The sequence below is a fragment of the Mesoplodon bidens genome, assembly GCF_964165515.1.
Source record: "Mesoplodon bidens genome assembly, chromosome: 15".
Lineage (NCBI taxonomy): Eukaryota > Metazoa > Chordata > Mammalia > Artiodactyla > Ziphiidae > Mesoplodon > Mesoplodon bidens.
This window is the reverse complement of record NC_138171.1, coordinates 17,603,686-17,628,027: the sequence shown is the minus strand read 5'-3', so window position 1 is coordinate 17,628,027 and position 24,342 is coordinate 17,603,686. Positions and strand designations below refer to the sequence as shown.

The 24,342-nt window shown below is 45.8% G+C and overlaps 1 protein-coding gene across 1 annotated transcript in view; it reads right to left on the bottom strand.

The window, feature by feature from the left end:
• The window catches only part of PTPRT (protein tyrosine phosphatase receptor type T), a gene marked incomplete at both ends in the record, with an annotated part of 1,089,241 nt that overhangs the window by 683,006 nt on the left and 381,893 nt on the right, over positions 1 to 24,342 (bottom strand). Inside the window, 2 exon segments of the mRNA XM_081255209.1 lie at positions 13,221 to 13,336; positions 22,357 to 22,438. Coding sequence (XP_081111335.1) covers positions 13,221 to 13,336; positions 22,357 to 22,438 — 198 coding nt within the window.

The following is a 24,342-nucleotide window of genomic DNA, read 5'->3' as shown; positions in this document are numbered from 1 at the left end:
ATACAGACTCAGGTAAGTTAGTGAAGACACAGCCCACAAAGTGATAATAAACAGCTGGTGTCCTGGTACACCACCCACAGGCTCTGAGTCTCCCCCACAGGGACCAATCTGTCCCTCCAGGTAGAGTGAGGATGGGGGCTTTTCAACACCTCTCCTCGGCATATGCTTCTTCCTCTGCCTGGTGCCTCCTGTCTCCCTGGAGATACTCCCTCTCCCTTAAACACACAGGTTCAGCTCGTTAGCATATCCAGTAAGTGCCCCTGACTGTCACAACACCTTCTGGAAGTTCCTCACTCTCTTATGTATGGTGCAAACATCCCACACATTTTTTCCTACAAGTGTTTCCCACTGTAGACTGTGAGCTCCCCGAGGGCAGGACTTTGCTCTTTTCATTTCTAGCACCGTGCCCTGAAGCCTCCTGACTTGCTAAACATTTCTAGAATCAACATTTCTAGCACGGCATTTTTGTCTTTACCATCCTGAATCTTAGATGTGATACTCTTGAGTTTGAATAAGGCCCTTTCTCACAGTAGCAAGTTACAATAACTGATAGGAAAACAAATGCAAGCCAAAACCACTTGTGCAGGCACTTTCATTTCTCTGGGCTTCAGTTTCCTCATTTAAGCAATGGATCTGATACTGGTGTTTGCTCTATGGAGTTTTTGCGATGAATAAATGAGAAGGCATGTAAAACACTTAACACATGAAGGTATATTCTGGTGTTAGTGGAGCTCTCTACATTAACCATGAAATTAGCCAGGTGAAGTGGAGTAACCTGGATAAGAGCCCCTCAAAGATGTCTACATCCTAATCCCTGGAACCTGTAAATATATCGCCTTACACGGCAAAAGGGACTCTGAAGATGTGATTAAGGATTTTCAGATGGCGAGAGATCCTGAATTATCCAAGAGGATTTACATGCAGAAGAGGAAGAAGGATGGATGGCGAGAGTCAGAGAAGGAGACGTGGTGACAGACGCAGAGGTCAGAGTGACGTGATTGACGGCTTTAAGATGCAGGAAGGAACCATGAGCTAAGGAATGCAGGGCAGCCTGCAGAAGCTGGAAAGGTTAAGGAAGAGATTCTCCCCTCTCCTTCTCCAGAGGAGCCCAGCCCAGCCGACACCTTGATTTTAGCCCAGTAAGACCCAATTTCTGACTTCTGATCTCCACAACTGTAAAGTAATAAATCTGCATTGTTTTAAGCCACTAAGTTTGCGGAACTTGTTACATCAGCAATGAGGAATTAACACAAACGGCAAAGGACTGATTAAGCGCAAAATATTAATTTTTCATGTTTAAATTTTATTTTGGTGTCTCCTCCAGTATTATCTAACTTTTCTTCTTAAAGATGTCAGATTCCAGCAGAACCAGAGAGGATTCAGTGCATCCCCTTGAACAATTTAGATTTTTCTGTTTAGCTCCTGAACCACCAGGCTTTCTCCCATGGAAGGATAGGAAATTGCAGGTTGTCTAATAAAATCTCTAGAAAATAGGTCTTTTGATAATCACACCTGTCATACTGGGAGCAGGCAACAGCAGGACAGGGACGAGCAGGAGGGCCCAGAGCCACAATAGGAAACAGGGCTGTGACGGACCAGGGCAAGGAGAAATGGAGGTTAAGTTCACAGAGATGAGCCCAGATGGAAGGGCAAGCAGGTGCTCGAGGTCAAGGCAACTGAGCAGTCACCCAGGAGCCCAGGAGCCCAGGAGCAGAGATCGGGAGGGATTCTAGAAGACTAGGAATGGTGAGAGGCTCAGATGCCAGAATGCTGTGGCAACACGGACAAGGGATTTAAGCAGACAGAAGGCATAAGAAGCACAGGTGCCAGCCACTGTCTCAGCCCCAGACAGAGGCAGAAGAGAAAATGCAAGGGAAGAAAACAAGGGGAGGTTTCATGAAGCAGGAAAAGACTCAGAAACCTAAGCCCATAGGCAATGAGCAGGTTTGAGTGGGCACAGGGAGGCGTGGTGCAGGGAAGATGCCAGGAGCCTGAAGCGGACCACAACCCGGAGGCAAAGTGGGAGAGTAAAGCTTCCCAGCCATGATACCAGGTGCCATGTAAGTGCACAGGGATGCAGATGTTAGGGTGCTAGGAAAGAGGAGCAGGACCGTGAAGGGAAGTCAAAGTCCCGGGAAAAGCCAGAGAGGAGCATGACACAGACGATGCACATAGAAGCCTGTGGAAAATTCTATCAAACCCTTAGGCCCACGTCACCCCTTTGGCTTGTTGGAAACTTTCTTCTGGCTCCTGTAATATTTTTCATCCATAAGTATATCCTTCCTCTGAAAGTTCCAGGCACACTTCCTTTCTTCTTGCGGCAAGTTTTTCAGAGCTATGTCTGTTGTTGTAAAATGAATCATCTTCTAGCCCCTCTGAGTCAATGAATCAATTGACTAAATTTCCCACTGGGCACTCAGAAGGGTATCTTAGATTGGGCTCCCCAGAAGGAAGCAGAGTCTGAGACCTGGTGATTTACTGAGTGCTCTCAGGAGAATGGGGATGAAGGAAAGGGTGAGGAAAGAAGCTGAGCAACGATGTGGTGGAAACTGGGGTCTGGCTTCAGCCTGACTCCACAGAGCTCCAGAGCATGAAGTGTACCAGAGTTAATCCCACCAGGAGGCAAAGAGCCAGGTTCTGCACTGGTCATGGCCAGGTTGGGGAGGAAGAAACGGTTCCCATTTGACCAAGGGCACACTTCTCTGGGGAAGGAGGATTTGTGAGCCTTTAGCAGCCAACATGCACAGTGCCCTGCAGTTTGGAGCACTGGCTCATAAAGGCCACTTTAATCCATTCTACCCAGCACCTTCCTATCTCTATCTCCTCCTCCAGTATATTATACATAGGGTCTCCTGAAAGCCCATGAGCCACTGCCCTGAGATTTGCTGGTTGTCTGCTCCTGAATCGATGTTAAAAAAAAAGGGGGGCAGGGGGCTGGGAACTGATCTCCATAGATCACTGACAAGGTGGGAAGCTCAAGTACCCCTGCAATAACGCACCGTTTCCTCTGAAAAGCCAGTCTATCCCCCAGTGAATAAAGTTCCATACCTGAGTTTGATAAATATTTTGTTCAAAGTAATGGGATTTGTCTGAGCATTTATTAAGTAAAAGTCACATTAACGAACATGTCCGAGTGCTCAGTCTGTGCCAGGCACTGTGTTAACTGGCTTACATGATAGAATCCACTTAATCCTTCTAAAATCCCTAGGAAAGTACTTCTCAAAGGGTGGGTCCCAGACCCAGCATCAACATCGCCTGGGAAGATGTGAGAAATGTTCATTTTAATGAGATTTCCAGGGCTGATATCCATTTATGGAGGCTGTTTATTGGGGTTGGTAGTCTGAGTTGTCTTTTCCCCTTTCCTTATTCTATTATTAATCGCACTGGAAATGTACTCGTCATTTAACAAAACAGAAAATGAGCGAGTGTGGAATGTGGAAGGTATAATTTCTGCCCAGAAGAATTTACAGGCTGGCGTTAAGATTCCAACAAGGGGCTTCCCTGGTGGCGCAGTGGTTGGGAGTCCGCCTGCCAATGCGAGGGACACGGGTTCGTGCCCCAGTCCGGGAAGATCCCACGTGCTGCGGAGCGGCTGGGCCCGTGAGCCATGGCCGCTGAGCCTGCGCGTCCGGAGCCTGTGCTCCGCAACAGGAGAGGCCACATCAGTGAGAGGCCCGCATACCACAAAAAAAAAAAAAAAGAAAAAAAAGATTCCAACAAAACAGCAAAAAGGGCAAAACATAAACACAAAGTCAAGTATTGAAATAGCATCCTTCAAGGAGGAAAACACGGTCAGCAGAGGAGGAGCAATGCTTTTAGAATAATCTAAAGCAGTGGTTCTCAAAGTGTGGTCCCCAGACCTACTGCATTAGCATCCCCTGGGAACCTGTTAGAAATGCAAATTTTCTGGCCCCTCTCTGGACCTAACAAATCAGGAGCTGTTATTGGGGGGCCAGGCCATTTTTGCTTTCACAGACCCTCCAGGTCATTCTCATGGATGATAAGGCATGAGATAGGTCCTAAGAATATTCCTATTGTCCAGATAAGGAAACTGAGGCAGACAGGTCAAGCAACGTTGTTTAGAATAGTACTTTTCAAATTAATGTGCATACAAACCACCTGGGGAATCTTGTTAAAAACGTCTGAGTCTGTCGTGGGACCTGACATCCTTCATTTCCAGCGAGCTTCCAAGTCTTGTCGCTGATGCTGGTCCATGAACCATAGGAAGAGGAGCAAAACCTTAACATGACTTTGCTGAGGGATGGAGTTAGGATGTGGACCCAGGTGATGTGATTCCAGACACTGAGGCCTTAATCACGTTGCCCAGTGGCCAGCCAGTACACGACCCTGTGACTCTGTGTGAGGAGGGTAGAGTGTGCAGTGTTCCAGAAACTCACTTTGCTTGTTCAAAGAACATCAAACGTCACCTTGCAGGAAATGACTGCTCCACAGAAAACAGTTTGGGAACTGATGTGATCTATGCCTAGCTTTCTAGAAACCTCAGCGGTCTCGAAGTCAGAAGTATCTATGTAAGGAGAGGCAAAGCATCTTCCTGCATTCCTGGCTAACAGACTTTCTGAATATATTATTAAGGGGGGTCATATCCAATGTGCTGTTAGGCTTGGGTGACGTTTTCTTACCCCAACTCCATCCGTTTAAAGCAGCGGCTCTCAAACCTTAGCGTGCATAACGATCACCTCCAGAGTGACTCAGCAGGTCAGGGGTGAGGTTAGATAATCTGCATTTCTAACAAGTTCCAGAGTGACACTGATGCTGCTGGCCTTGTCCTATGTCTCCAAGATTTGAAGGCTAATGTCACCTTAAGGCCCTCAGTGGAAAGAATGGGGCCAAATAATATCACGAAACACATGAATGGACACATTCCTTAAATCCAGGCCACTCCCTGGGGCTGAGCAATTGGTCACCGCACCAAAGATGCCCAGCCATGGGCCACGGGTGTGGCACCCAAATCCAGCCCCTGTTCTGCTGGCAAAGCAGGAGTGCTGACCGCAAGCTGACCCAATCCACTTGGAGGAAGGCTACCTATTTTCTTTGCCCAAAGGCTCTGTCTGCCTGCCAGGCTATATGCCTTGGGGCTGCATGTGCCCACAGGGCGAACCTTTTTCCAGTTCATCTACCCAGGGGGGCACATGTGTTCCAAGCTGAACAAAGGCATTTTATAGCCTAATCGGTGGTCCTGCTTAATCCCATTTTATACCCATGTCTCATTCATCATGGTAACAGTTCCCTTTGAAACCTCTCTTTTTTCTTTCTTTTTCGTCTGCTTCTCTCTCTCTTTTAAAACAACTCAAATTCCACCTTCCCTGAGCTTGTTTTATGTTATGTGGAATAAACCGGCTTGGTTTGAGAGCACACACTCTTTACAAGAGTATGGACTGCAAATGCCCACATTTAATATTTCTGACCCTGGCATATGTGCATCCTTCCACCACCCAGGCAAAAACCTCTCTACCTTCAGGAACTATCTACAGAGGAAGACAAGAGAAGCACCTGATGCCATAGAAAGCCTGCTGTTTTCATATTACCTGATTGACTATCAAGGTATCTATAATAGCCTCACCATTTTGCAATTCCCCATCCTCTCTGCTCCTGTGTCAGGACATTATTCCCTTCACAAAGAGATAAGACACAGCCTGCAAAAATGGCTGTCATTATTTCCGGACATGCCGGAGTGCACGCTGGCTTGCCGTTGATTTATAATCGGCAGAAGTGGAAACATTACTGTCTTTAATAAAAGGAAACTGTGTGCAACTGACATTATGACTGTTTTACAGGAGATATTCTAACACACGGGTCCTGGAAACCTTCCGTGTGCTGATTTGAGCTCCTAGCGCAAGCGCGCGCGCGCACACATGCAAGTAAAATGAGGCCAGCATTTCCGGTTGAAAATTATTCTAATTGCTCCAGGAATCTCCTGGCTAGAAAATATTTCAGTGAACTTCCCACAATTCATTCGTAATATTCTTTTCATTCCTAGTCATACTGCGTCAATGGCATGACATTTGGAAACTTGCTAAAAGCTGGCCCATTGATTCTCTTAAGACCATATTTGCACCTCTTTGGCAATCTCTAAAGAACAGCTTTTGATTATTCTTTATTAAAAGTTAAAAGAAGTAGAAGTGAACATAAATCATTTTTGATTCGCTATGCTAAAGACCTCCCAAGGGCCCACTGCACGCATGGCTGACTGCCCATTTACGGTTGATTTCTGGGTTCAGAGTTTCTGCAGCGTCAGGAGGGTCCTGGCCTAAGCCCTACAGGGAGCCGTCAGCCCTGAGCAAAGAGGATGAGCAGGTGGTGAAGGGCCTGCACACATGCCATCGCCCTGTGCAGCCTGATGGCCTTTTGACTATTTCCAGTTCACCTCTCTGAACTCTGCTCACAGGCCACTTCTTCCACGGGCACTTCTCTGAGACTCATAATTCCTCCCCAATCTCCCTACTCCCTACCTCCTCAGCAGACCCTTTTCCCCCCTGGGAGCCTGGTCACATGTGTGATAAAATATGTAACTCTGTGATTAGTTGCTAAATGTCTGTCTCTGCTGCTGAAAGGTAAGTTCCATGAGGGCAAGAAGCAGGGCTGCCTTGAGCGCCACTCTTTATCCCAGCTCCCATGTGCTGGGGCGGGAATGAGCTGGATCAATCCTGAAGCACATAAGCGGGGGATGGGCTGAGGGAAGACAGGAAGAAAAAATATCAGAAAGTAAAGGAGGAAAGAATACATTGTGAGGGGACAGTTCCAGGTCAGAGTTGCCGACGGTCCTCAGAGAGGAGGTGCACAGGATGGAGGAGGATGAGGTCCATGCACCAGCTTCAGACGAATCTGAGGGAACCCAACCCCGTGCAAATCCAAAGCCCAGCTAGATTTCCCTCCCCTGGGTCGCCCTACAGGAGCTGTGTTTTAATCTGGGGTCCCTACAGGTGAAAAGAAGGAAAGACAGAGAATGTAGTAATGGTGCCATGACTCTGTAAATACACTAATACCTACTAAATGGTAGACTTATTGAACTTTATGGTTTGTAAATTATATCTCAAAGGTAATAATAAAAGATTGGGGTATCCTAGGCGTGGGGTTCCCCAGCTATGACACAGATCTGCTGTGTGTAAACCCCACCTGGATCCACCCTCACATCATCTTCACAGGACTTGGGGGCACAAGGGAAACTGTTGCAGACATGAAGCTCGTGGTGCCTGCGGGGTAATGAGTAATAAAGTCCTTTGTCTCTGACCCAAGAGTCTCGTGTCTCCTGCCAGCATCCATGTAACCATGCAATGGGCAGCCTAACCCCTTTGCTTGCAAATAAGGCAAACTCTCAGACCCTTCATAGTTGCTGACAGATGATGCCATGGAACCAAGAGGGCAGGAAGATTTTCAAGGAGGGAGCGGTCAGCATCATCAAATGCTGAAAGAAGAGCCAACTATAAGGAATAATGATAATAATGAAGGAGGATGGGGGGAGGAGGGGGGAGGGGGAGGAGGAGTACCACCGCCACCACCCTGCCCCTGGCTTTAGCAACAAGGAAAGCACTGGTGACCTTCACAAGAGTCACTTTTGGGAAGAGGCAGGAGTTAAAGAAAGGCACATTGCAAGTGTAGACATCACATTTAAGAAATGTGGCCAAGAAGAGGAAAAGAGCTGTAAGAAGGCAACTAGAAGGCAGAAATTTGAAAAAAAAAAGCCCAAGGGTGTTGGAATTTCTTTTATAGATTTGAGAGACTCAAATCTCTTTAAGTACCCAGTACAGTGAAAATGAGAGGTGGGTAACTATGTGATAAATACATGAATTTTTTTTAATAGGAAGCCATCTGTATGGAAGGAAAGGCTGGAGTGGAGATACAGATGGGCAGGACTATGAGGTTAGCATGGAAGGATGAGCCCACCCAGGAGGTAGACATAGACCTGCATTCAAATCCTGCCTCTACTGCTCACGACCTGGGTAACTCTGACTCATTTACCCTTAAGGTTCAGTCTCCTCACCTATAAAGCAGGGCTACAAATAGCATCTACCTGAAAGACTGGTTGTGAGAACTAAATACATCATATGTGTAACCATTCAATACATGCCAGCTGTGTTGAGTATCGCCGTGAATTTCTCCTTAGTGTGTAGTTGTAGGGTGACCACTAGGTTTTCGGCAGAAGCCCCGCATGGAAGGGACACCTGGTAGAGATGCAGGCAGGACGGGGAGCTGCTTGCCGGACGCTCACAGCCCTGCGAGCCAGCGGTAGCCCCGCGGGGAGCGGGAAAACAGGTTTACCGGGAGAATCTGCCGCAGAGGACCGACACGTCTGCTTATCTCATCAGCCCTGATGTGGCTGCTGCTGTGCTGATGGCTTCCCAGGGCAGGAGCCTTTTCCTGCCAAGTTAGGGTGTGCTCCCTGTAGCAACGCCCGTGATTTGTCTAAACATGTATGCTGCCCTACTGAGATCTGTGCAGAGGCTTTGGACACGTGGCCTCATTTCTGAGACTCTTCGAACGCTATTCGTTGTACAGACTTCCGATGGAGTGAATCCTTTGTAGGGAGACCTGGAAGTCAGCCTTGGGATGGGGCTGACAGGGCCTGCCCCGGAGCTCCTGAGGAGTGCATGGATCCCACAGCAATCTTCCATAAAGACCAGGTGACACACAAAAATATTTCTAAACCTCCACCTTAATGAACAGTATCTCTTGGTGGCGATGAGGAGGTGGGGGCAGTCTGAGGGTAATTTTACCCGCATTCTCAACAGGGGCCAATGCTGCCGCTTCTGTCGGAATAGCTACCCCTAATTCTGCTATGCCCTGTGAAGGCTCCTACCATCCTTAGAATATTCTGTGCCTAGGAAAAAGTGGTCATTTTTCTCCTTTTAACAGCATTTTTTCTGTTAATATTAGTTACCTATATTCGTTTTAGCGCATTTGGATGAAACAGAAAAGAGTAAAGATGAAAAAAAAAGCATACATAATCTACCATCGCAATCAATTATTAAGTGTCTTGCTATGTGTTTTATAGTGTTATGTGTATATTTATACAGGTATGTATATATTTGTGTAAATATGTGTGTATACATATGGTTGGTTTTTGATATAAAATTAATATATTGGGCATATCGTTTTATAACTTGCTATTTTCACTTAAATATATACTGTGAAAATGGCATTAAAGAGACTTCTATAACCTGATATTTAATGGCCCCATTTACTTAATCAGTCCCCTCTTCCTGGACATTTAGGTTGTTTTCAGTTTTTCATCCTGTTGAACACACTTGCATATACATTTTTTTCCCTGTCTCTGGTTATTTTCTTAGGTGTATTCCCAAAAGTAAAATTACTTGCCGGAAGAATATGTACATTTAAAAGCGTTAGCTAGCTACTGCCAAATTACCTTCCAGAAAAGATGTACCATGTACATTTTCACAGTGCTACACCGATAATTTGTCACTACAGTTCCACCTAGTTGTACCCTGAATATTGCTCTTCTTTTTTTTTCCTTTTTCCAAAAGGGCTCCCCAGACTGTAGGCTGCTTTTCTTACTAGTTATTCCAGTCAGGATACACACCAACTACTCGCTTGAAAAAAATGCTTGAAGAATCCCAAGTTTGGATTCCTCAAGACAACGCATCACATAAGGAATCAGCAAGTTATGAATGAGGCCCTTCCACCGGAGACCATGGCACTACATGCTTCACCTCAAGAAGAGATCATCCCAGAACAAGATGAGCTTGTTTGTAACTTTTACTGGCCTTTATCCGCCTTTTCCCTAAAAGACTACAATTGTTCTAGGCTTAGGTATACGCATTTCTGCATAGGTCCTGTCTGTTGATTTTTATGCAAAACTTGCACTATAATTCCATGAAAGCTGGCACTAGCAGACTGAGTCTTCTAAAGAGCATATTAAGTCTTCAGGAGGGTGTGCAAAACAGGGGTATGGATAGTCTTCCTTTTCAACTTATTAATTTATGACCTGAAAGCGCTTAAGGACAAGCAGGCTGTAGATCCTGCTCTATAGAAAGAAGGTAAGCATAGGGGTACGACGGGAAGAGAGACACAGGCCTACGTGAGAATGGACTTGAGGACACGGGGAGGGGGAAGGGTAAGCTGGGACAAAGCGAGAGAGCGGCATGGACATATATACACTACCAAACGCAAGGTAGATAGATAGTGGGAAGCAGCCGCATAGCACAGGGAGATCAGCTCGGTGCTTTGTGACCGCCTGGAGGGGTGGGATAGGGAGGGTGGGAGGGAGACGCAAGAGGGAAGGGATGTGGGAACAGATGTATATGTATGACTGATTCACTTTGTTATAAAGCAGAAACTTAAAAAAAAAAAAGTATGTTAAGTGGGCATTATGAACAACTTTATGCCAATAAATTCAGTAATTTAAAAAAAAAAAAGAAGGTAAGCATTCTCTACAACAGGCAACAGGGATTTACCCCCAACTACAAGTCCACCAACTTTTCCCTAACCACTGCCAGGGAGAAGGGGCACTGACATACTATTCTGAGAAGAAAGTCACCGCCTTTATTTCCCTGACTTAAAACTGCCGGAGAAAAAAGTTTCCACATTTGGTGACTTAGTGAATAGTCAGCTTATCTTGGAAGCTACAGCAAGAAATAGCACTGTTGAAAGGCACACCTGCTGTAGGTGTCCTGTGGACTCTTGGCCACAATGTGTCTGTTTCACTCACTTTGGAAATTCGCAGGCTGAGGCGCCCCAGCCTGTTATAAGGAACACAACTTTGGCAAGTCTGCAAGCTGTTCCTCTAGGCGCTGGAATAAATCCAAAGCAATATCTCATGAGAAGTCCGCCCCTGCCTTAGCCTACCCATCTCATATCAGGGCTGCAATTGTCTCTTGGGTGGCAGGTATCATGACTGGTGTCTCATGTTTTATAGAAAGATGTTGACCTACTTCCAACTACACTGTTGAATATAAGCCTGGACTTAACCGGCCAAGCAGGCATTTTGCCAGAGAGCATAGTGTAAGCCATCTACCTCCCAATATTTCCTGAAATATAGATGAGGGAGATAACATTTCTGGTGGTTTCCTTGAAGAAATAGTTATTGAATCTATTCACTCTCCAGATACATGTGAGGTATCCCAGGATGGCGATGGTAGAGAGCTGGGGACCTCTGCCATATCACACTGCCCACCTCACCCCCCGTCACCAAACTGCTTTTACCCAGAGCATCACTATGGGAAACAAGCCTATGAAACTCACTTATGTGCCCTCAGTAAGACTGTGGTGGAAAATGCTGCTCCCTACATCACAGACTGTTTTCTTTATGAGGACTCCTGGGAACAATTCCTGTCTGGCCTCTGTGTGAACGACAGAATTTTCTGGAGCCACTGGTTTGGGTTCATGTCAGGGACATCACTGTGAACTGTGTATCTGACAAGCTTTCCTTATTCTGTGTGTGGCCATGGTGCTGTGGGCTCTGCCTGTGACCCACCAGGAAGCAGCAGATGTACAGAAATGCAGTTTTTAGCATATGACCAGCTCCGACGTGTTATTTGCCTCCTCTTTTGTGTTGCCTCACTTAATTTATGCTATCCTGTCATGCTTTATGTCCCATTGTAAGCCACCTGAAAAACGTTCTGGAAATAAGATTTGGTTTACACTGAGAAGTAGATAAGTAAGTAAGATGTGGAAGAGTTCTAAACCATGTGTTTCTATTTCCTTCAAAACTTCAATTACATTCGGCTTTAACATCCTTCCACTGACAGACTCAAGGTTTAGAGCACGCAACTCAGAACTGTAGCAATAACGTTCATAAGATAACTGGAAAACCCAAATAAAGATGCTGAATGTACTGTGACGGTCTCTTCTCATTCTTGTGACCCAATTGAGGCAATGCCATTGACATGACAAAGCTTCTTGGGAGCCTGATGCACTTTAATACTAATTATAAAGAATAAATAGCATTACGTAATACTTGAGTGACACGTGGAAGTTTCCTGTGCTCTCTTGTGGTCTGCAGGCAGACCCGGGAAGCAGCAGGAGCAGGCATTATTATTTACTGCTATCTTCATTCTACTGCTCTGCTAAGAAGCAAGAAAAGAAGCTCCTAGGTGTGCTCTCTCGGCCCAGGGACTTTCCAATTGCAGGAAATGGGCTCAAATGCAAGAAGAGAAGTGATACTATGAACTCCCATCAAAGTGTGCCGGGCATGGGTTAAGGACCAACATCCAAACTATGTGAGTCAGAAGAGATGACAGAGAACTTTAAGTATAATGAAGTTGGAGGTAACAGGAGTCAGCTTCTTTCAAGCAATATTCCTGATTCCTTGAACTGGAGGCGATGCCTCTCTAGAGCTGTGCTCTCCAGTAAGACTCTCTGCAATGTCAGAAATGTTCTCTATCTACATTTGTCCAACATGGTAGCCACAAGATACATATGGCTATTGTGCATTTGAAATGTGGCTAGTGCAACGGGGCATCTGAGTGCTGAATTGTATTTATTTTAACTAATTTAAATTTAAATAGTCATACTAAGTTTAATAATGTTACAGGGTACAGGATCAATAAAGGAAAGTCGATTGTATTTCTGTATATTAGTAATGAAAAATCAGAAATTGAGGGGTTTTTTTAAATGTATTTTAGAGTAGCATCAAAAATAGGAGATATTTAGAGATGAGACTGACTAAAGATATACAAGACCTGAATTGTAAAACCTTGCTGAGTGGAATTACTACAGACCTTAATAAGTAAAGAAATATACCATGTTCACGATGAGAAAACTCATTATTGTTAAGCTGTCAGTTTTCCCCAAAGGGATCTATAGATTCAATGCAATCAACCCCCATCAAAATCCAACAGGTCTTTTTTTTTTTTGTATTAGAAAATGACAAAAAAGTCATATGGAAATGCAAATGTACCCAGAATCTAAAATATCCAGTTTGCCTTAGTCCTGGGATTCTGGGCTTAAAGGACAAAGTTTGTTAGAAGGAAGTTTGGAAAGCTCATAGTTGCAAATTCTAGTTCTGGCACTTTTATGTTTCTGACCTCAGTTTCTCCATCTGTAAAATGGGGAATACTGATGCCTACATAACAGAATTAGAGTTACGATTTAACAAGATCATGGATGCAGCATATCATCCAAGGGGCAGAGGTACATAAGAAATATCCCTTCCCCTTCCCCACCAAGCCCTTTATCACAGCACACACTTTCTTCCCTTCCCAAGGGATGGGCAGGTATGTGCAGGAGGCCCCTCTCATCCTTACCTGGAGCCAAAGTTTGTCATGCTGAGACCACTTTCCACCAGCAATGCACTGAAAGGTGGCATTCTGCCCCACATTCACCTCGACATTTTGGAGCCGCAGAAAATGAGGTGCTTTTCCTAAGAGAGAAGCCAAAAAGCATATGAGGACAGAATTCAACAGCCTGACCATGTCCCTGTCGGCGGGTGGGAGCTCAGGATGGGCACTGGGCAGGGGGGGATCTGTGCTTAGGAGATGGTCTGGCTCGGTGAAAAGCTACTGTTGATTGATCACTTCCTATGATCCAGTTACTGTTCTAAGACATTTACATGCATCATCTCACTTAAACCTCACAAAAATCCACAAGGTGGGCAGTAACTCCAATTCACTAATCAGAAAATTAATGCTCTGAAGGGTTACATAGTTTGTCATGGTCAGACAGCCAGAAACCGGGGAAGGCAAGACACGAATCCATGTCCTTGAGAGCCTCAAAATCCATATTATTAGCTGCTGGGTAATACTGCCATGTTTGCAAAAGGAAGTTGGAGGGGTGGGGGTGGGGTCACCCAAGAAGATATCTCCCTGTAGACCTGGGCGAGCAGAAAGAAGAAAACTGAAGTGAAGCACCTCTGGGCCTGAGACTTGCACACCTGGCCCTGGTGATGATGCGGATCATGAAGGGGGCAAAGAGGGGAGGATGGAGAACAGGTGGAGGAGAACACCAGCCGTGAGCACTGAGTGAATGAAGGTTACGTGATTGGTGTCATGGCAGTGTCTACACATAGTAACTCACTTAACCCAACGCAGTTGGTGGTGGTATTATCTCTATTTTACGGTGAGTGAAGCAAGGCACCGAGAATTCAAGACACATTCAGAGTCTGCACTCTTCACTCTAAGCTATGATATCTAGGGATGGGATGGAGGTGGGACATTTACTCCGGGGACCTGGCGTAACAGGAGAAAGGACTTTCACATGAAACTCATAGTGTCCATGGGTAATCAGTTTTAGAATTAAACATATGTTTTATGTTGGGTAACTTGGGTTCATCTCTTTTCTTGTTTGTGGAGAGAGGTCCTTGCCTATGTGAGCTCTCCAAAGACGAGTGGATTGATAATCTCTGTCTAGAAGAATGCGTTTCTTCATCAAGGCACAAAAGTGTCAACGATCCCTATCACATCAACCAAATCAGTGATGAACCAGGCGTCAAATACCCCTGGAATGCGATCAAATGGACGGTTCAACGAGGGCCTTTGGCCATCTTTTCAGAGAGAGTCAAATATCCAGACAGACAAGTAATAATAACAATGTCATTTATTGAAAGCTCCTACCATGCCAGGCACTGTGAAAAATGCTTTACGTGTTGTATTGAAGTTAACTTCATAATATTCCCTAAAGCAGACACTAGTATTATTTCCCTTTTAGAGAAGCAGAAACCAAGGCTCACCAAGTTTAATTTGTCCAACACTACACAGCATTAATGACAGGAACAGAATTCAGTCCAGGTCCATTTTAGCCCCAAACTCAGCATTTAACCAGCACAGTCTCTTGCCTCTTGGACAACGGGGAGGTCAACGGTGTCTCCTGGAGCCCAGGATCCAAAGAAAGGGCTCACAGGCAAGGCTGTGCTGACCCTCCAGACTCTTCTCATTGCTCTGGAACATTTTACCACAAGAGATTCCTTTCCTTGGTATTTGTCCCCATGGCCTTCACACTTGGAACTGTCTGCTCTACCAAACTGTGTCACCACCTGCAATGCTCAGCAAAAGCCAAGGACCTTGGCATGATCAGGCAGACTCGCTGTGCAGAAACATACAGCTTCTGCTCAGGTTTCTAAACAAAGTGACAACAGCTCAGAGTCCCCCTCATGCCACCTCCAGGGCCCCACGACTAGATGGCGTCAAGAGTCCAAGGCCCAGGGAAGTCCTCTCATTGTGGGCTTCTCAGAGTTGAAGATTCGTGCATCTAGTCAACCTGACAAATGTCATGCTGCTTTGATTGTCTGAAACGTTTTCCTTTTTGCTCTCCTGTATAATTTTGTAAGAAATATCAGTTCAGGTCAATTTTTAAGTGGGAATAGAGTAAACCTCGTAAGCCCCTTTATGCTACCTGTTTGAAGCGGGAAGGAACATCTACTTCCTGGTAAGGAGAGGGTACAGAATCTTAGTTCCAATGTTGGGAGGCTTTGTGTTGGGCTTTTACAAAACGATATCTCCCCTCAGCCTTGGGGACCCTGGGCAAATGGTTCAACCTCTGGGACTTGTGCAACTAGAAATGAATTGTATCTGGATCAATGTCCCCTGCTTGCTTCTCTTTTTTTTTTTTTGACCACACCATGCGCAGCTTGTGAGATCTTAGTTCTCCGAGCGGGGATTGAACCCAGGCCCTCAGCAGTGAGAGCAGGGAGCCCTAACCGCTGGACCACCAGGGAATTCCCTCTCCTGTTTGCTTCTGACTCCTTTCTAGCAGACCTCTTGCCTTGATTCTTCCATCTGCAATCCCTCTTCCTCCCTCCCTTCTAGGTACAGTGGTAGAGAATTCAGAGGTTTAATGGCCCCTGGAGTTAATAATTCTGGTGAAACACTGAGGGTTTACAGACAGCAGAGATGTTGAAAGCACGCGCCTTCAGGAGCCAGACAGTTCTGTAAAGGAATAAAGTGGTTCGGTTGTAAAACAAACAGAAACAAAACTGCCACCTCCTTGCCCCCTTATTCATTTTCCTACCTTTCATAGAGACTTGGGTAAAATAAAGATTTCTCTGTATCAGAAAAGCAACATCACAAGCACACTAATAACTGGTATCTGCCTCAGCAATGAGGAGGCAATAAGGAGTGGTGGGGACTTGGGGGAACTGGGTAAAGACCCCCTAGATCCAGCAGACAGAGGCCATACGACAGTGTTGTGCTCAGGGTAGCCAATCATCCGATTTCTCAAGGCAAGTAAAAAATCCAGCCTTAGGTGAAAGCCCTCATTCTAAAATCTTGACTGAATTTATTACAACACTAGGTAGACTTAACAAAACACGACTGCAGGCACGTTCTTCTAGTTGGCTGTCTCTGTTACATAGTTCTTATGGAACAATTTCCACTGGCCAGTCTTGCCTGGTCTGAACCCATAAAACCAGGGATGTCCCCACGCCTCTAGGCGTCATGCTGTTGTATCACGTGCACACTAGCCCTAGATCGCGGTCCTCAACACGGGGACCTTTCCGGACCACCGCCCTCCTGCTTAGCACCCTCTCCACGTGCCCTTACTCTTTGAGCCCTGGCTTCATCTCCAGCTCACGACAGATCTCCTTCTCTCTCTCTGGGGGATCCTCCTTATGTTGGGGACCTGTTTGGTACACTTCTCTGAGCTCCTGGCCTCCCCAATCCTCCTCCCATCCCCCCACCCCCACCCCAGTCCATGCCTGAGTCCAGTCCTCTCCCAGCTGTGATTTGCACCCAGCACCTACAGCTCCAGGAAAGCAATCATCCCATCCGCTTCAACTCACCAACCTTCGGCCAAGCACAGACGACCTTGGGGCCCAGACCAGCCACCAGCTCGGGGTTTTAAGCATCCCACACTCACTCCCCATTGAGACCCAGCGCCCCCAAAATGGGACCCTGCGGAATGGGGTTAACAGAAAACTGGCTGTGCATTTGGGGCAAAAAGCCTTGATGTTGGTGACATTTACACTCCTGCAGATGTCAGTACAGCATCTGAAGACGTATTATTGTGCCCTTTATCTCGCTCTTTAAACCTGACTGCTCAGTAGGAAGCCACACAATTGCGGAGAAAGTGCACTACATACATTAAAAACATGCTGCAGACCGTGGGCTCAGTGACATGGCCCCACAAGGTTGTGATGGAAAAAAAAAAAGTTTAAACAATTCTAAAAGTCAACCTAGGAGCCAGAAACTTTGAAACTGAGTGGAAAATTGTGCTGACATTTATCATCCACAGTTATAACCGTAGTGACCCTGCTAATGGCTGACACGGAGAAATGGCAGCAGAGGGTAACTATGGCTAAAATATTTGCAGAATAACACAAAAATGTTAAATGGGCCATAAAATATAGACGAGAGGTCTCCGTCTGTAGGAGAAAATAATTTCCGTTGAGCATCACACTTATCTTCCGGTCACTGTTTTAGAAGCTGACAGGCAAGTGTTTAAAGTCATATAACTTCAGCTCAAATCGATCGAGAAAACATTTGCAAATCATGCACTAGCCCCCTGGAACTCTTGGAATACTTAGTGGAATCACTTATTGATAAACTCTGACCACACCTTAATTTTTAAAAAATGTGTTAAGGAACTGGAGTGGAGAATTACAAGCCTGAGGACCTAAAGAGGATGCATTCTTTTAATAGTGTTAAGTTTTTAACAAGCTATGAGTGAAGTCATAAATGCATTAAGGCTGGGGTTGGGGGAGAAGCACTGTCAGGCCAAAGGACAGTTCAGAAGCTACTAGCAGGCTGCATGATGCGCGATCCCATGAGCAGCCTCCAGGACCCATGCATAGGGGGCACCATGAAAGGTCACACACACCTCCTCCCCAGGATCACACCACCCAGCTGATGAAGCCAGCAACCTAGCAGGGCACCATTTCTGATGCCTCTGGCTCCTACTCTAACCCCATCACTTAGGACCAGTGGGCTCTACCTCCTAAATTCATCCCTAATCTGTCCACTACCTCTCTCATCTCTACGCTCTATGTTTCTTCATAGTCTGCTTACCACCTGTTATGGGCTGAACTGTATCCCCCCAAAATTCACAGGTTGCAGCCCTAATGCTCAACAGCTCAGATTGTGACTGTATTTGATGACTGAGTCTTTAAAGGGGTGATTATGTTAAAATGAGGCTGTTAGGGCGGGCTCTAACCCAATCTGACTGATGTCCTTATAAGAAAATTTGGACACACAAAGACACATCAGGGGCACATGTGCACAGAGGAAAGACCATGTGAGGACAAAGTGAGAAGGGGGCCGTCCTCAAGCAAAGGAGGGAGCCCATGGACAAAACCAAACCTGCCACCTTCATCTTGGACTTGGGGCCTCCAGGACTGTGAGAAAATAAAATTCTGCTTAAGCCACCCAGTCTGTGTATTTTGTTATGGCAGCCTTAGCTGACTAATATACCATTTGTTATAGACCAGATAATTACCTGATTGTTTTATTTTCAGTCTCTTTCACATCACTGGAAGCCCATGAGGGCAAAGAATGAATCTGTCTTACTCACTTCCATGAACCCAGACTAGTGTCTGGCATGGAGCATATGCTCAGTAAACAAGTCGGATGGTGAATGAATGTCTCTCCACCACCTGGTCCAGGACATCACCATCTCTTACATGACTCTAGAACTTTCTTCCTCATAGGTCTCCTGACTTCTTCTCTATTCCCCCTTCAACCCCTCTTCCACAGAACAGCCAAAGTAATCTTTTAACAATTAAATGAGATCATACCAATCCCCAGCATAAACCCCTTCAGTGGTGCCTCCCTACACTTAGATTAAAATCTAACCAGTCACGGGGCTTCCCTGGTGGCGCAGTGGTTAAGAATCTGCCTGCCAATGCATGGGACACGGATTCGAGCCCTGGTCCAGGAAGATCCCACATGCTGCGGAGCAACTAAGCCCGTGCACCACAACTACTGAGCCTGTGCTCTAGAGCCCGCAAGCCACAACTACTGAGCCCGTGCACCACAACTACTGAAGCCCACACACCTAGAGCCCACGCTCCATGACAAGAGAAGCCAGTGCAATGAGAAGCCCGCACACCGCAACAAAGAGTAGCCCCTGCTCACCACAACTAGAGAAAGCCCGCGCACAGCAACGAAGACCCAACGCAGGAAAAAATAAAATTAATTAATTTTAAAAAATCCAACCACTCACAATCTAAAATATGACACAAATGAACTTATCTACAAAACAGAAAGAGACTCACAGACATAGAGGACAGACTTGTGGTTGCCAAGGGGGAGGGGCATGGGGAGGGATGGATTGGAGTCTGGGGTTAGCAGATGCAAACTATTATATACAGAACGTATATAAACAACAAGGTCCTAGTATACAGCACAGGGAACCATATTCAATATCCAGTGATAAACCATAACGGAAAAGAATATATATATATATATATATATATATATATATATAAAACTCAATCAGTTTGCTGCACAGCAGAAATTGACACAACATTGTAAATCAACTATACTTCAATTAAAAAATAATAAATTACACAGTTTGATAAATTAAAAAAAAATCTAACCACTCACAATGATGTTCAGGGCCCTGCTTCCCTTTCACTCAGAAACACTTTCCCCCATGTTCCCCATGCTCAGGATACTCGGGCAGCATCAAGCTGATCCCACTGCAGGGCCTCTGCACTTGCCCTTTCCTCTGCTAGAATGCCCCCTCCCCAAACCTTCATACAGTGAACTCCTTCTATGACTCAGATCTCAGCTCAGACCACATCTTCAAAAATATCTCCCTGACCACTTTATCTAAGAAGCCCCTCCACATCCGTCCCTCACATTTACTACATTCACAACACATCACTATCTGAAATTATATTAGTGACTTACTTAACATTAGTTACTTACTTAATGTCCTTCCTCCCTCTGTCCTTCTGCTAAGTATACAACATGGGAACAAAGACCTACCTATCTTGGTCACTTAAGTATCCTCTGTGTCCAGCAGAAGTTCCCGACACATAACTGATGCTCAATAATTGACTCGTTGAAAGAAAGAATGAATAAAAACCCTGACTGGATATGGATTGAGCGTGGGGCCTTGGGAAGGGGCCTTTCCTAGGCCCTGATCAACCCCACATGGCTCATGAGCTATGGATAGAACTCAGGGGACTACATGCACCACCAATATGTGCACAGAGAGTTAAATGGAATTTTCGAATTCCAGCCACTTTCACAGAGTTGCACGTTTTGATTTCTAGGAAGTTTTAAGCTTAAGTCTCCTAAGCATCTAAGGTGAACTCAGATGAAGCACATTACACAAGCACACAGCCAGGGTCACGTCTTCCTGAGTTATGTCCCATGGCCCATTTGCTGGGTAACTTGCTCTCAGCAATTCCATAACCACATAATGCACACTCCTCACAGGAGGAGTATGAAGTTCCCAGAAGAATCTAAAATTCAGAAGCAGCCTCAACGGGAGGAGGATTCCAAGAGGAGCCATGAGACTTTAGGCAAGGAAAGGCATTCAAATGCCCTCCAGAGAACCTTCGCCCATGGAGATTTCTCTGAGAGAAGGAAGCATGGGGCTGCAATGGCAAACCATGGCCAGTGTGTAGAGTTAAGGCAGAGCTGAGGCTGAGACAAGAGACAGGTGTCAGGTTGGGTGTCATGGTGGAGGTAAAAATTCCCAGGAGACGACAGAATTCTGGGATCCCAGGAGAGAGAACCAGGCCAGACTCTTTCAGGAAGAGCCCACTAGGAAGACCTAGTGCAAGCATCCAGCACAGGGTAAGCAGCAGGCATGCAGCTGGATGCAGCTCCGAGGATGCAGTGTGTGCAGGACTTGGGGATTGCTGAAATCCTGTTTCAGAGAGACTGCCTCAAAACTGGTGGCTGTGCAAGGCTGAGTGTGTGAGGTTAAGTGGATCACAAGTAGAACAGACGTCTCCCGACATGGTCTGAGGTCAACAATCATTCTCCAATGGGCGGCAGATGCTGATTCCCAGGAGTCAAGGGAGGGGAAGACTTAATCCTGGTAAGAGGGACGCATGTGTATACCCAGTACATAAACCCTGCACAGCTGGGGGATTTCTGGGACCCTCTTCACATAAAGTCTGTTTCAGCAGAGACATGTGCTGGGCATAACTGAATGGACACATCCATCTGAGAAACTCCCAAAGACTCAGGAAGTAACCCAGAGGGTAGGAACCTTAGGCCAGAGTAATGGAGAATCCAATAGGATCTCAGCATTTCTGAGATGCTGGTTGATTCCTGGGGAGGAGGTTTCCCTTACACAGACACCAAGCACAGTTATCCAAAATACGGTCTTGCCAAAACCCCTTGGAACTCATCCCCAATTCCTCCAGAGAAGGTGATCTAAGACAATGGGTCAAACAATGTCACTGTAGTGCCAGGGGAGGGAAGTGATGTTTGGGGCTCTGATGAATTCACTGTAGCAGAAGTTGAAAGAATCATTCCAATTAAAGCAACACAGATGGGGCAGAAATGAGAAGAGCCTCAAAATGGGAGGCATGAAAGGCATCAAAGCACAGGACATATTATATCTCTTGAGGGAACAGCAAACTGCACCAGAGCCCATAGCATGACTCATGGCTATAATGAAGAAGTAGAGACAACCCTGCTAGGAGTTAGTTACCCAATGGCTGCCAAGAAACTAATAGGAACTTCCAAGCTGCAGACACTAACAAACTAATGGGGCTGCCAACTTAACCAGCCCTCCTATGGGGCTGCCATAATTCTCAGGCATATCCCTTTGATTATAATCCCCCCACCAAACGTCACTGGATATGATGCCATCTCAACTACCTGCACCCAGGACTTGTCGCCTCTGAGATTTAGTGAACCTGGGAAGCACATCTCCTTGCCCAGACACATGCAAATAGCTTAGACTAAATACACAAAGAGAGACAACTTCCAGGGGAAATTGGCTGGGCTTGGAGGAGTGGAATGCCTTTGAGAACTCTCGACACCGTACCCTAAGTACTAACCACTGTGAGAAATCTCTCCCTATGCCTACACGGAGTTGATGAGGGTATTTAAAATTACTTTTAAAGAATTAATAGCTTTGGGGTACTTTTCCCTGTGAGTGAACAGGGTGCTAATTTGCTCTACGTTTTGGTGGTGTTCTTTTTTTGAGACAATTGCACACGATTCTATTATGCAAAGCCCTCTAATTCTTCCACTTCAGTGGTCTGAATCCCGTTAATAAACAATCAGGACTTTAGACTCCCTTAATAGACAGATTAGTACAGATTCAAACAAAGATGTTTTGCCTCTCTCTGCAGAGTCCTGAAGGTGCTGCCTGTTGAACAGGCCAGCAAAGTTATGGATTTATTCAGGACTGATTGCATTGAGTATGTAAGACAGTGAGAGATGCTTGTGAGCTGAATGCATAGGGGGGGATTGCAGCCTCCAAGCTATCCGGTCTGGCATGGAGCCAGGCTGTGTTAGGATGAGGGGAGAGACTTACTGCATGGATGGGCAAGGACCCGGACCTCGTCCACAGCGATGTAGCCAGGATGACCCTTCAGAGAGACGGATTCAAATATCACCTGCAACACACAAGGCAGGAGTCAATTTCACAGACGTGGTTGTAGGAACTCATCACAGCTGCCCAGCCCCCAAACAATTTATGTTTCAGCTTCCCACCAGAACCACCAAAAGAGGTCTTATATTAGGCTAGGATGCTACCCCGGCAATTGACGTGGATTTTCAAAATAAGGTAAAAAGGCCACATTCCGGTGACGAGCAAAAGAATAACCAGCCACATGGAACATTTCTAATGGTTTTCAGAACTAACACTGGGATGCAGGGAAAACCACCCAAATGTGGCCTGGAAACCCCGATCTGCACCTTTTCATCGTTGTTTCAGGGGAAGCACAGAGAAGAATGACTTCCGAATATCTCAACTTTCTTACGAAGGATGAGGGAGAAGCCACCATAAGCCAAGGAGGGTTTACCTTAATTTAATTCCACATCTCCAAGGAATACAGTCCATCTGAATTACCTAATAACACCTCTTGAAAATAAGCCCCAGGCACCACTGTTGGTATCTGGGAATCCAAGGGCAGCAAGTTCTTTGAATCCCCCATTCTGACTCCCACTCAAACTGCTGATTTCAGTAGACAGCTTTCCTTGTCACCCACCATCCACCTTCACAAAGGAGATGTGACTATCTGTGTGGTCAGCATGACCAATGCCCTTGACCTCCCTAATTCCAATGGCCTCGTCTTCCAATCAGCTTCAGCCACATGCTCACACTTGTCCTCCTCCACTCCACAAACTGGAATTTTCAGTGTATTTTGGCACAGACCGCTACCACACACTCCTCTCCCAACTCACCCCTCTTAAACCTGCTTCTGCAGTGCATATGGTACCCTGGATCTCAACTTTTCTAGAGACTGTATGCTGCATGGACCTCCCTGTACTCTCAACAAACGCAGGGTTCCCCCACTCTGTTGACTAATCACCCATACCATTCTCACCAAAAGCCCCAGTTCCTCATTTCAGTGTTGGCAAGTATATTGCAAAACTGCCTTCTCCACTGCTATACCCCACACAAATGTTCCCCTTTCAACATCACCTACCCAATCCCTGCAAGACACGCACATCACATCTTTAAGAGGCAAGAGGACTACAGAGGGGCTGACTTCTAACTTCTTACCCATCAACCTAATCTTCATGGGTTAGATGACTACACACCAACCACCGCCCCCTCTCTGCAAGGCACACCCCAGCGCCCTTGACCTCTGCCTTTGCTGCATTTTCCAGCTTCTTGGTTCTTGGTTCTCTCTCTCTAACTTATATCTCCGAATCCTCCCTTTTATTCCTGACTCTGACAAACATAAATGCTTGGATTTCTCTTACTCTTTAAAAGCTACCCTTTGGCAGCAGTTGTATTTATAGTCCAATTGTGTTTCAATCACATTTAAAATCCTCAATAGTTTTAATTACACTCACTCTACACTCCCCTACTTCCCAGTGCAAAACTTCAACCCCTGTCACCTGGACTTTGTCCTCAGCAGTTCCCCCAACACTGACTGCATGGCAGACACCAGGAATCTTAGCAGTGCTCTTACTGCTTAAATCCAATACATATATTTCAATCTTTATCTTACTTTAAGAAGGAAAATAGTATAGGGCTTGGGATCTGGGTCAGAATGCCTGGGTTCTAGTCCTGGTTGTACCACCTTGTATGTGTACACCTTGAGCAAGTTACCTTACTGCTCTGTGCCTCAGTTTCCTCATCTGTAATTATAGTGTCTACCTCACTGGGTAATGATTCAGGTGAAAGGAGTTAATACACTACTTAGAACTATATGTGGCATATGGTACGTTCTCAGCAAATGACTGCTATACTTATTCTTCATACTTGACCATTTTCCTACAATTACTGATGTTCACAGCTTCTCCCTCTCTGGGTCTCTCTTCTATTTAGGGTCAGGCGACACTTTAC